Source organism: Juglans microcarpa x Juglans regia, chromosome 5D (genome assembly GCF_004785595.1).
Source record: "Juglans microcarpa x Juglans regia isolate MS1-56 chromosome 5D, Jm3101_v1.0, whole genome shotgun sequence".
NCBI lineage: Eukaryota > Viridiplantae > Streptophyta > Magnoliopsida > Fagales > Juglandaceae > Juglans > Juglans microcarpa x Juglans regia.
Genome location: NC_054602.1, coordinates 2592156 through 2605497, shown reverse-complemented (window position 1 = coordinate 2605497; position 13342 = coordinate 2592156). Strand labels below are relative to the sequence as shown.

The window sequence follows — 13342 nt, the reverse complement described above, 5'->3', positions numbered from 1 at the left end:
TCCAGTTCTGTCTATTATCTTGAAAATTATTATTAAAAAAAACCTGACAACTCATTTTTTTGGGACTTTAGGCCTTGTTTGTTTTCGCATATGAGATAAGATGAGATAAATTGAGATTAAAGTTAAAAGTTGAATAAAATATTGTTAGAATATATTTTTTTAATATTATTTTTGTTTTAGAATTTGAAAAAGTTGAATTATTTATTTTATTGTGTGTAAATTTAAAAAAGTTGTAATGATTAGATAAGATGAATTGAGAAGAGTTATGAAAATAAATTGGGCCTAAACCCACAAAACTAGCACTCGTGATGAACAAAAAACCCCGACTCTTTTTCTCGTCTGCAAGTGTTCTTTTCCCACTTAACATCTCCAACCTCGCAAAAAAGTTTTACACGTGAGGCGAGGCCGCATCTGAACTCACCGTTACGAAAGTGACTGCAAAGGCAAAAACATCGAGTGTCGTGTTAGCTCGTGATAACGTTCAAGTGCTATTTTTTCAACTACCACAATGTCCTGGCGAGAAAGAAACGAAACTAAACGACACTTTCTCAGTCAATTTTTCCCCGTGAGCTCTCTTCTTCTCAGGACTTTTCCCTTAGCAAAGTTTCTATTAAGAACATCTTCGTTAGTTCTTTCAATTCTCTCCTTAAATCTTTCGTCCATATGCAACTCTTACCTTTGATGCCATGCAACATGAAGACACATACACCGGCTTGGCGCATGAAACAGTAGGATACGTTCATGGTCAATGCTTATGCAAAACAGAAGCGAGATACAGAGCCTTCATATTCGTTGGTGTTTCGCAGATTGGCATACTGATGAAGAGATGAGTATTCAAGTAGTCGATGTGGAAATTTACGCAATTCCCATCATGTAAAAAACTAAAGTTCTTGTGTTTGTATCAGTAGATATCCATCTATGTAGGCTACAACTACGACAATATATAAACACCAATCGTTCATTCGCGTTGCAGAAAACAGAGCACACACAAAAAAAAGAGGATGAGATTATAATTAATCAAAATAACCCTTCAAATAAATTATAACAAAAAAGAATTTCTGCTTCACCCCAAACCAAATCAGTAACAATACACAACCCTTCTACCACGAAGTAGTTACGAAAAAAATTGAATCTTAAACTTAATTTGCTTGTCTCCATGTTCACCGACCCAGGATAACAAAAGAAAAAACATAGAGAAACAAACATGAATGGAAAATAGGAAAGAAATAAAAATAGGGAAGTCTGCAACCACTTGATTGGAAGCCTCTCTGTAACCCAAAATGTATCGTATAATTTCTTTGCCCACCTCTTTCTTTGCATGATTAAAAGCATTTCCTGTGAACAATTGATGGCCCAGATTCGTCATACTCTGCCTTTGCAATCCACATCTGCACCAAGAAGAAGGGATTTTTTTCAGTCAGAAATGCTTGAATTACCATCTAACAATATATCTTTTTTTCTTTAAAAAGAAAATGACCATCCGAACGATGGTTATGTTATTACCATCAATATAATTTTTCGTTTTGGATCTTTTTTTCATGCATATATGGTCATGTTGGTACGCAAAGCAACTCACACAGGTGAGCACAAATGCACAGTACCTGTTGGAAGGTGCTGAGAGATGCCAAGATGGAGCCTCCAATCCAGACACTGTACTTCCTCTCTGGTGGTGCCACCACTTTAATTTTCATGCTACTTGGAGCTAATGCTGTAATCTCCTTGCTCATCCTATCAGCAATGCCCGGGAACATGGTGGAACCACCACTGAGGACAATATTGCCATAGAGATCCTTCCTAATATCAACGTCACACTTCATGATAGAATTGTATGTGGTTTCATGGATGCCAGCAGCCTCCATTCCGATCATGGATGGCTGGAAGAGTACTTCAGGACAGCGGAATCTTTCAGCACCAATGGTGATCACCTGCCCATCAGGTAGCTCATAGCTCTTCTCCACTGCTGAGCTGGTCTTTGCTGTCTCAAGCTCTTGTTCATAGTCAAGAGCAATATAGGCTAGCTTCTCCTTCATGTCCCTTACAATTTCCCGCTCAGCAGTAGTGGTGAAAGAGTAACCACGCTCGGTCAAGATTTTCATAAGGGCATCTGTGAGATCACGGCCTGCCAGGTCCAACCGCAGGATGGCATGTGGGAGGGCATAGCCCTCATAGATAGGAACTGTGTGACTCACACCATCCCCTGAGTCCAGAACAATACCTAAAAGACAACAAGCACAATGTAAAATATATGAACACATAGTATCACGAACAGTGCAAGAGATCATCTCTACGAACTAGGAGTTCTTGAAGGGCACTATCACTTGGTTCCCCAGAATTTCTTTGTAGACACACATTTGATTGATTTGTGTGAAAGTAATATAACCTCACCCAGTATTAACTGGCTGAGTAAAAAGCCAGAAGAGCAACTTCTGACATAGAAGTGCTGATGATCAGTAATTATGCCCCGACATTGTGATGAACATAACTTGTTTCTCAAATCAATTCCAGGAACATGTTTCAAGTCATGAAGGGCAAACTCTTGTGTGTTTTGAATTTATCAGACATTAGAATCTAATGAAATTCATGATAATGTATTGCCTGTACCAAGAGTTTCTTGAGACTTTATTTCTAAACTTTAAGTGTCATGTATCAAATCAAACAAATTAACAGAACATATGAATAATTGATAATTACGCACCAGTTGTACGACCGCTAGCATAAAGGGAAAGGACGGCCTGAATAGCAACATACATTGCTGGAGTATTGAAGGTCTCAAACATAATCTGAGTCATTTTCTCACGATTGGCCTTGGGGTTGAGAGGCGCTTCTGTGAGGAGAACAGGATGCTCTTCTGGAGCCACACGAAGCTCATTGTAGAAGGTGTGATGCCAGATCTTCTCCATGTCATCCCAATTGCTAACAATCCCATGCTCAATTGGGTATTTCAAAGTCAGAATACCTCTCTTAGACTGAGCCTCATCCCCGACATAGGCATCCTTTTGGCCCATACCAACCATCACACCAGTGTGACGTGGGCGACCTACAATACTAGGGAACACAGCCCTTGGAGCATCATCTCCAGCAAATCCAGCCTGAAAATATCAGATCCGTCAATGCAATTAGAATCTAGGTCTGAAACTAGACAGAAACCAAAACCGAACCAGAACAAAAATGGTGAACACTACGGTAGATATTGGATTAGTACCTTGACCATCCCAGTTCCATTGTCACAGACAAGAGGCTGAATATCCTCAGTTTCTGCCATTTCCTATTGCCTGTTCCATAAAAACCAGACCATTACAAATCATAACTATGCATAGCACAGCATATCACGAGCAATTTGATTCACCATCTTATGACATCCATATCATTCAACCCAAGCAAAATGCATGCAAATATGTGATGCCAATTCATGGTAATAGCCAGTTTCTCTAATCCTTGACTCCCAGATTCTCAATTCAAAATAATATATATACGCCATTTCGAAAACATAAGCCTATCCATTGCTTAGCCATTATAACTTAATTATACCAGAAAGCAACCGCTCTCGCACCGCATATTTGAAAGTATACAGGGACATCTACGATCTTTACAACTGCCAATTTGCGAAAAAAGAAAAAACTTAACCTATGATCTAAAATATACTAGCTAACAATGGCAACTGTTGCATAATGTAAACAACTTTTCGAAACGATCAAAGCATCTACAAATATTAGAACATTGAGAGGAAGACAGCAAAATCCAATGCCCTCAATAATCAAAACCCACCATGGATCCAACGCACGCACATTAATCTATGAAGTGAATTTCAATTCATCCATGATCTGAATCTAGCCATCACTTCTTACTTCTTAGTTAAAACAATAAACAAAAAATGCAGCAACATTGTCAAGAATCATGCACAAAAATAGATCACAAAAGCAGAGTATCTGGAACATCAAACGATCGTCACTCGTCAGCGTTCTCTGCGATTATGTGAAAATGCTAATCAGATACGAGAAAGCAGGCACCTTTGAGATGAAATTCTCTCCTTTCGTTTTGGTTTCTTTCTGCGTCTCTCCGTTCAAGGGACTGTTGTTTTGAGAGGCTCAGGTACCCGCCCTCTTGTTTAAAAACGAGTAAAGCTCGTGCAAATGAAATTCAGCTTAAATGAACCCCAAATGCGCTATCGCAAGATCCTGGCCATTGTTTTGGAATATCAGATCGGACGGACCCCATTACGAGTCACGTTCGTAGTGGAAACAGCTGGCTCGCTTTCGGTTGCTCTGTTAAGACGGATATACCCACCTGGCATTCGTGGAAATGGCCCCCACACTCCCTACGTCTGACCAAAGGGCAAATCAGTAAAGCACGTGCCTGGTTGTCCTCCTAAAAAGTAAAAACTTTTGAACCGTCGGTTCTTGACATTTATTTATTTTTTTAGCCAGTTTTTTTAAGTAGCTTACCTAATTGATGGTATTTGTATATTTTTTTATTATAAAATATCATGATAGCAAAATTATTTATCTAAATATTAATTTCTAATAATATAAAAGTTTTTAATTTAGGCCTCGTTTGTTTTTACAGATGAGATGAGTTGAGATTAAAGTTAAAAAATTGAATAAAGTATTGTTAAAAAATATATTTTTAATCTTATTTTTATTTTAAAATTTGAAAAAATTAAATTGTTTATTTTATTTTATATTGAAAGTTAGAAAAATTGTATTGATTAAATAAGATGAGATGAAATATTTTTTGAAAACAAATAAAACCTTAATGAAAGTACAATACTTCCTTATTTTGAAATTTAGTTTTTTTTTTCCAATTTTTTATTAATAGAGTATCTCGCATTTATTACAATAGAAATTGAAAATGGGGCGGCAAATTCACAAATAATTAAGGGTTGGTTTGGTTACATAAAATTAAATTATCTCATTTCATCTCATCTCATATAATCATTATAACTTTTCTAAACTTTCAAGTAGAATATAATAAATAATTTAATTTTTTTAAATTTTAAAATAAAAATAATATTATAATAATATTTTATTCACTTTTTAATAAAACAATTTATTTGGACTGGAATGATACCTAAACCAAATGATATATTATTCAACCAATAATTTGAAGAAATAAAATTTAATTATATTCTTACACGGTGATACTTTACCTCAAATTATTCGTGGGAAGAATATTAATTTTTAAAATCCAGTCATTTGATTTTTAGGACTTTTTAAATGTGTACGTTTATTAGAAAGCTATTCGATACATTCATAGTAAATTCCACAAATACCACTCGCACTCGTGAGATTATACATTTGGGATACAGTCGGTAAATGATACAAAGAAAGGGACAGAACCGTCCAGGTGGTGGGCTCCCGCCGTAAAGTTGATTGTTATTATTATTTATTTTTTGGCTGGCTTTTTAGCGTAAAAGGAATGTCAGGGCTAAGTTGGGTGCGAGTAATGATACAGATGTCGTTTGGGTTACAACAAACGGAGCAAATGCCAACTCAGCATTCCGTTTCCAACCGTCCAGAGTTCATGTCGGGCGTGTTTGTTCAGGACCCCAGGGTGCAGTAACATGCACTGACATCTGTCCATTCGAACTAGCCTTTCGACGCCTATATCGCTTCATTGTTGACCGATAGAACCGGTCAATAATGTAACGGTGACCCGCGAGAGTCATAACGTGTCAGCATAACTGCCAAGAATCATGCAACGTGGTCACCCATAGAATCCTGTTTAAATTAATTTTACCCATTAATATATAATAACAAACCTTACCATTGTTATCAAAAAGAAAATACTATATATTGTCATCAAAAAATATATTGGCGAAATTCCGCATTTGCCCTATATTTTTTAACTATAAAGAGGTTTACTTTAAAAAAAAAAAAAAAAATTATAAAGAGGTTTGGCTTTGACTGGATTGAGCTAAAATCTTAGGATTGTCAGTAGTCTTTAATTTGATGATTTTGTCTTTAATAATTTGTTATATATAGTGACAACCTATTACGTGTTTGTTAGATTGGATTACATATGTCTGATTAAGGATATTATATTAATTAAATACTTAAAAATGAAAATATTATATATGAATACCTATATATAATTAACAATATGGAAAGAAAAGGTTAAAAAATAAAGGGTCTTGTCGACCTGTAAGATATCGTGCTTGCATAATTTTATGACCTACCACTATCTTTTTAGGTTGCATGATCACAACTTGAGATCTTCTACTTAATTTCCATTTTTTTAAAGTTGGTAATTAGCACATGATCATTTATTAATAGGTAATACTATATATAGTTTTAGCTAGATATACAAATTTTGCACGTTCATTTTGAAAAATAAAATATGGAGTCCGTTATTTAAAAAAAATAATAGATTTTTTCATGTATATCAGCTTAAATAAGTTTGTAACACTACTTTAAAAAAAAAAAGAAAAAAAAAAGACAATTTTATAGAAATTAAGTACTACGCGATCATGCATGAGTTGGCCAGCCGGCTTTAACTAATTAATTAGAATTGAAAGGGGTAAACCATAATGATTAAGAGAACAATAAATGGAATCTAGTTGGAACATGATCTTAATTAATTTGGTGGTTCGACGGTGAGAATATTTCCCTTTTGGCTCGCTCGTGGTTATCACATCAACTAATTAATTTGGTCCCGCACGAACGCAAAAAAAGGCAACTTTCTTTCTTAGTATGATCATGTCCCCGGCCGGCGGGGATTCATGATTTACTTTAATTCTAATTAGCTACATTAATTAATAAGTTCCATATATATATATATATATGTTAATGTACTTTAATTCTCTCCAATTATTTTACCTCCCGTCTTGGTTTGAATATTGTGCGTAGGTAGTAGATCAGTATGCGTTAGGCGGTTCCGTTAGCTTTATTTCATTTGGGCTAAACTTACCGGCCACATTAAGCAATCCAATTTCTGGGTGTCATCTGTTGGGCTTTCAGTTTCAATATCCAAGATATTACCGGCCCGCTGGACCTTGTCGTCTCTACACGTATAGGATTGATATAGGTTTCAAAATCATCTCATAGAGAGACTTGCGGCATTGTAAGCAATATTTTTGTGATTTCAATTTTTTAAGAAAGAAATTCGTACAATCAATTTTCCAGCAATTTACCAATTAAATTATAATGTATAGGCGCCGATTATGTATGCTGAAGTGGAAGGACTTGATAGGGTCACCAGGGTTACCTAAATCAAATTGGGTGTGAAGATCAGATCAAATCATTCTTTCTCATCCAATTTTTCTTGAGATCAAAATCTTTCAACCAATCATTCAGACAGAGAACCAGTCCGTTCAAACTTCACACACACACACACACAGGGGACACAATAACTCGTCCAGGGTTGTCTGAGAGTTAACACGGGATTCCAATTCCTCTGTATTATCAATTTATCATCAATTTTATGTGGAGCATCGGTTTAGGAGTATCGTAGATTCGTATACCACTATCCAAACCCAGCATCGTTCTCAACGCTCCGGATCTTTTTTTTTTTTTTTTCTCTTCTCTCTGTTCTATTTTTCGGTTCAATCTTTGGAGAAATTTTCTGGGGAGATAGAATAATATGCTCAAAGCTACACAGATACTGGGATCTTGTGCATCTGGGTTAGTTTGGAAACCCCGTTGCAGTGGCGGGCTCTCCTTCATTTCCGTCTCCACTAAACCATTATCGTATTCTTCATCTTCAAGAAGAGTAACCGGCACAAATTCTTCGTTTTTGCCCAAGTTTCCAGCTCGCGGGACTCGTTGTCTGCGGCCATTTCATGCGCCCTCAGCTCGTTCCGAGTCAAACCCAGATGGCGGTTCCGCTTCATCGATCGCAGTTCAGCCTTCAGCAGTGAGTTTTTCTGGTAGCACTTTTCTTTCTATTTGACGGGCTCGATTGAGTTTTTGTTTTCTCCGTGCTCGTTGATTTTATTGGCTTTGAGTCTTATCGGGAATGAGAAATTTGTGGTTAGAGAGATTGAGTACCATTATGATTCTTTTTATTGATGTACATGATCAGTTTCTTTCGTTTTTCTGTTTCCACTGTCGAATATTTTGATGCAATGTTTGTTGGTTTATTTTTTTGGATTTCTGTATAAAGAGAAAGAAGGATTGGTGATGAAGTCGAATATTCGTGGTTAAGTTATATGGTTTTGTCTCATTTTGATAGCATGTATGGGGAGTAAAAATCTCATGCATGTAGAAAAAAGGCGGCTCGGTCTTGATCTCTCCTTAACTTTGATAGAGGGAGATGGAGGTAAGAATTGAAATTCTTTTGCTCGTTGGTAGGAACTTTCCTGGTTAGTTCTCGATGGCATAGTCTTCAATGTCTGATGATTGCGGGTGTGTTTCTAGGTGCGAGTTTTTCCTTTTTACTCTTGAACTTAGGACACAGTTCTGTGGCCAAACTATCAAAATTTTCATTTTTCTTCTTTGACACATCATCTACAGATATATTAAGCTTTTCTATGAAAGCTGTGCTGTAAAAGTTCTCAAAATATGAAAAACCAAAACCTCAAAATTTTCTCGCAATATGTCTATTGAATTCCCTTTCAGATAGTTATTCTCTACCATTCTCATTCTATTTGTTTGAATTATGCAGGGAAATGTTCGCAAGATCAACTTCTGTCAGTGGTGTGGTGGCCCAACAAAGCATGAGATACCTGATGGAGAGGAGAAGATGAGAGCTATCTGCACAGTTTGTGGGAAAATTGCCTATCAGAACCCAAAAATGGTAATACTCTACGAATATGGTTTGTATGGGGATGGAATTTTCTTTCGATTTGTGCAAGTCAAAATATAGAAATAAACAGTGTAGGGTGGCAGCCCCCTCACCCACCCTGCACCCCCATTGCACTCCTCCACCTCGCATCCTCATCGTATGCGGTGGAGGTGAGGGTTCCTCTCTCCACACTGCGTCTGCGTCACCTCCATAATGCCAGGGTAGATGGGGAACCCTCTCCTCTCCACCCCTTGCCCTCCCATAGGACCAGGGGAGTGGTCCCCCTTCCATCCCATGCCACCACTGTGCAAGGTGGAGGGACCTAGAGCAGGAGGGAGGGGAGGGGAGAACCCTCTCCTCCACCCCATACCCACGTGTTGATCACTACTTGGTTGCATGCCGTGTGTCTCTATCACGAGGTAAGTTGCTTACCCGGCAATGCTTCATCTAAGATTTTTTACAGAAATATGACGTAATGGCCAATTATAAAAATGGGAGGAACTGAGGAAGTCGTTCTTTGGGTTTTTTTTTTTTTTTTTTCTTTTTTGGAATTAAGGTATTGACTTTTATTTCATGAAAATCCAGGGTCTAATTTTCTATTTTCCTTAATATCAGTTTAACTGATGTGAAAAATAAAAAGACCACTGATAGTTGAGTTTGAAATTGGAATAAGAACTGCTTAAGTATGCATGGAATTTTTGGTTGGCAAAGTTTAGCTGCTAATGCATTTGTCATCTGTTTGGCGTTATTTTTATTTGTGCTACAAATGTAAAAACTAAATTACCTTCTTCTCAATACGGGTTCATTTTGCTTAATAATTGGTCAAATCGATACTTGTAGGTCGTGGGCTGCCTCATTGAGCATGACAATAAGGTCCTACTTTGCAAGCGGAAGATTCAACCATCTTATGGTCTTTGGTATTTATGTAAACATATTTTTTCTTCTTCTTCACAATCATTTCCTGAATGAAAGAAAAAAAATATGCAAAACACAATTGGGGCTCCTGCACTTTTATTTTTTGGTTCTGATGAAGGTTGCTTCAAGTATTGTTTTTAATTCACCATAATCTTAATGTGGTGATTGGGTGTTTTTTAATAGGACTCTTCCAGCTGGTTACATGGAAATTGGGGAGTCTGGTGCAGAAGGGGCAATCAGGGAAACCTGGGAAGAAGCAAATGCTGAAGTGGAAGTGCTTTCTCCTTTTGCCCAACTGGATATTCCTCTTATTGGCCAAGTGAGAGAGAAACTTTTTTATCTACTTCATTTTTCTTTTCTGTCCACTTGCTGAACATGCTTGCATAATTCATTATGCCTGGTTTTTAGCAGACTTACATAATCTTCTTAGCAAAGCTCAAGAAACTGCAGTTCTCACCAGGTCCAGAATCATCCGAATGTCAGCTTTTTGCCCTTGATGATATACCTTTTAATTCCTTGGCATTTTCATCGATGTTTGTAACCTTGAATTTGGTATGGATCAGTTTTGAACCATAAAACTGTATCATCGTTGTCAGATTCCGTATAGACATGAATTCTATGTTGTGGGTCACATTCATCTTTTGGCTGCAGTATATTCAAGATGTCAAGACTGGAAAACCAAAGTTCCACTATGGTACAATCAACAAGAGGTATGTTCATCTTATAGTGGGGAGACGTCTAGATTTTGGAAATTATTAACTCTCATACCTTATTAACTGCATAATATGGTCCCAAAGATAATGTTATAATGATATATGTTTGGTGAAGTGAAACATAAAATGCAACTCATTTATGTGCTATTAGATCATGCCTATACTGAGCATTATCATGGGATCTTCTTTGTTTAAAATCAAGTTTAAGGCTCTCCCTATCCATTTTTAGTTGCATTTTCTCTCTGCCTTTGGCAGCTGATGGGCAGAACAGAAACATTACATTGTTGAAGTAAAGATTTCACGCTCCCAGAAACAGCTCTAGTCATATCCATAAGGGTTAGGAGCAGAGCTGTTTTGCTTGCTTCCTCAGTCCTTATAAATAGGGTTGTACAATCGCTTCTTATAGTGGCAATGGAAATAACCTAGTATCTGTGATATATCATTTCTTCCTACACACCAACCACTAAAATAGTTTAAACTAATGTATATGAATTCAGGTCAAGGTCTTGAATGATGTTTTATATATTTTACATGATTGCTGATCACATTTTTTCCAACCCCTTCCCTCTCTCCCAAGTTATTTTACTGGAATATGATTCTTTGCTAATGGATGTTCTCAGGCCTGGCACAAGTCCTTCTGATATTCATGCCTTTACTCTTGATTACCATCTTCAATGCTGACAAGACGGTGAGCCCCTTGTGATTTCATGAAGTGGAAAAACAAATGAACATAACATATTCAACAGCTGGATTTGAAATGCTTTTAGTTTCTAGACATTGCTTCCTGTAAGTCATGACTGATGGTTGAGGTCATTGACTAATGCATCAATGTGTTCTTTATAATGAATTTGCAGGTGGAGGCGTTAAGAGAGTCTTGCATTTAACAAGGTAACCAAAAATTATGATACATTGCACTTTCCTACCCAAAATATAAGATTTATTTTTTCAAGGTTCTCTCTGAACGATTTGGGTGATACACGATGATGACGGTCTCAATATCTTGTCAAAAATTATTTTTTAAGGAAAAACTTCAAACCGGTCGGGTGTCGATTTCCCTTTTACACCTGCCAGTAAAATTGTAACATGTAGTAGACTTATTAAAATTACGGTAGAATCACATCCTCTCTCTTCCCTCTTCCCTCTTCTCCCGTCTCTCTTCCCTCTTCTCCCCGAAGCTCTCCCTCGAACCCATCTTCGTCTCCTTCAACAAAGGCCATCTTCATCTTCAGATTTCATCTCCTTCGACAGATTCTTTGCATTGATTTCATCTCCTTCAACACAGGCCATCTTCATCTGTAGATTTTATTCAGAGAATTACCGGAATCTTCTTGGCAAGGCGAGCAAGATCAAGTAGAGCGCAATCACTGTCACTGCTACAGAAAGACTGCCCCAACACTCCCATTCTCCAAGAAATCACTAACCATGAGAGCCAAATTGTGCTCGCTCTCAGGACTGAATATTGTGATATATTGGCATATTGTGCATATTTGTTTATTTGTTTATTCTTGAGTGCACTTTGGGGTGTAAATTTGTTCAAATGCTTAGTTAGTTGTCTTACCTCAATAGATTCGTCAGAACTGTTTTGCTTGCTTGTTGAAGCTTGGGTTCAACTCTAATTGATGCCAATCATGCATGCTTAGCATGGCTATTATCAGTTTGAGCTGAGATTAGCTTGGACTGTTTAGGAATGTGTGAAAAGATTACAAGCGATGCTTCTGTGGCTGTCTTGCTAAACAAACAAACTTGAAACCCAGTTTAAACTCTGCCAGTTGAAGCTGATGAAAAGCTTGAGCAATATTTTAATTACCTTTGTTACACCTGCTGTTAGTTCTTTCTTAAAAATGGCCTTTGGTTGATGAATTTAGTGCCGAAACTCCTTTTTTCCCCTTCATCATATATTAATTCCCTTGAGTTTTGATCATGATCGTGCAAGTGGGGAAAGAAGTTTTTCACCTGCGCGCGAGTGTAAGATGTATTTTGCTGCAATGCCTACGTGGCAGCTTGTAATTCGCAGGTGTAAAATGAAGAGAAACACCCCAACCGGCCTAACGTGACTTGATGTAAATCTACAAACTGACGTGATTTGATATGGTATGTTAAATTATAAGGTTACATTATTGTAAAATAGATTTAATATATCACATCAAGTCAAGTCAGTTTGTGAATTAACTTTTATGAAATTTCTTTGTAGCTTTAGTACTTCTCTAGAAAAATGAGATGAAAAAAGGAATGAACGTAAAAAATTTAAGATTAATGTTTCATTGAGGTTGCATGAGGGCCATCAAGATAAGTTATAGGTCATGATTTGAATGTTTTACAGCAGCATCAAACTGTTATTTTACCTCACTGTAGATATTACAATTAATATCAGAGTTTATTCAATATGCCTTGCTGTGGAAATTGTTTTTCTTCATTTCATTTTTTTTTTTTTTTTTGGCAATTCTCCTATAATCAATCTTTCATCTGTCTGGACTTCTGTGATTTGATGTTTTGCCGGTTGCAGGACCAGATAAGTTAGCAGAAAAGGTTGCCCCGCCAGGTTAGTTGAAAATGGGAACCAAGAGCAATTGAACATATTGATCAAGTTGGGAAATGTTTCTACCAAAAATCCCATAGAGCCACCACTGTTTCTTCGGATACTCTGAAATCGGTGCATCTCATCCGAATTCAGAAACAGACCCAGAACCCCCTTCTACTCTTTGTACCACATCTGTGTCGCAATTTGAGGTGGTGAAAATTCAGGATATTTCTGAGAGAACGCAAATCTATGTGATTGAGCTGGCTGATTGCCTTGTGTTTCCGGGGGAAGATTCAAATTATTATTGGAATAGCCTCCAATGGAAATTCGAAGAGAAAATTGGAATATACTCCTTTTCTGGGTAAGTAATGAATGGAATGTTTTACAGCAACATTAAACTGTTATTTATTTTTATTTTTTGATAAGTACATTAAACTGTTATTTTCCTCCTGATATTTTACAAATGAGTCGGTCA

General features: G+C 36.9%; 2 protein-coding genes across 3 annotated transcripts; one reads left to right on the top strand and one right to left on the bottom strand.

Moving 5' to 3' along the window:
• Nucleotides 1-1013: 1013 nt before the first annotated feature.
• On the bottom strand, nt 1014-4158 carry LOC121264705 (actin-like). Its single transcript, XM_041167995.1, has 5 exons — nt 4008-4158; nt 3203-3272; nt 2696-3089; nt 1602-2215; nt 1014-1388 (listed from the first exon to the last, which is right to left on the bottom strand). The coding sequence occupies exons 2-5, from the start codon at nt 3260-3262 to the stop codon at nt 1323-1325; spliced, it is 1134 nt and encodes a 377-aa protein (XP_041023929.1). The 5' UTR covers nt 3263-3272; nt 4008-4158; the 3' UTR covers nt 1014-1322.
• A 3074-nt stretch (nt 4159-7232) lies between these two features.
• On the top strand, nt 7233-13254 carry LOC121265312 (nudix hydrolase 23, chloroplastic). 2 transcript variants are annotated; one of them, XM_041168891.1, is made up of 9 exons: nt 7233-7851; nt 8602-8733; nt 9562-9638; nt 9820-9955; nt 10045-10188; nt 10288-10346; nt 10970-11037; nt 11204-11237; nt 12853-13254. In XM_041168891.1, the coding sequence occupies exons 1-7, from the start codon at nt 7579-7581 to the stop codon at nt 11028-11030; spliced, it is 882 nt and encodes a 293-aa protein (XP_041024825.1). In that variant the 5' UTR covers nt 7233-7578; the 3' UTR covers nt 11031-11037; nt 11204-11237; nt 12853-13254. The 2 variants fall into 2 exon arrangements, with proteins under 2 accessions (XP_041024825.1, XP_041024826.1); XM_041168892.1 differs by having other exon boundaries at nt 7238-7851; nt 10048-10188.
• Nucleotides 13255-13342: the final 88 nt, after the last annotated feature.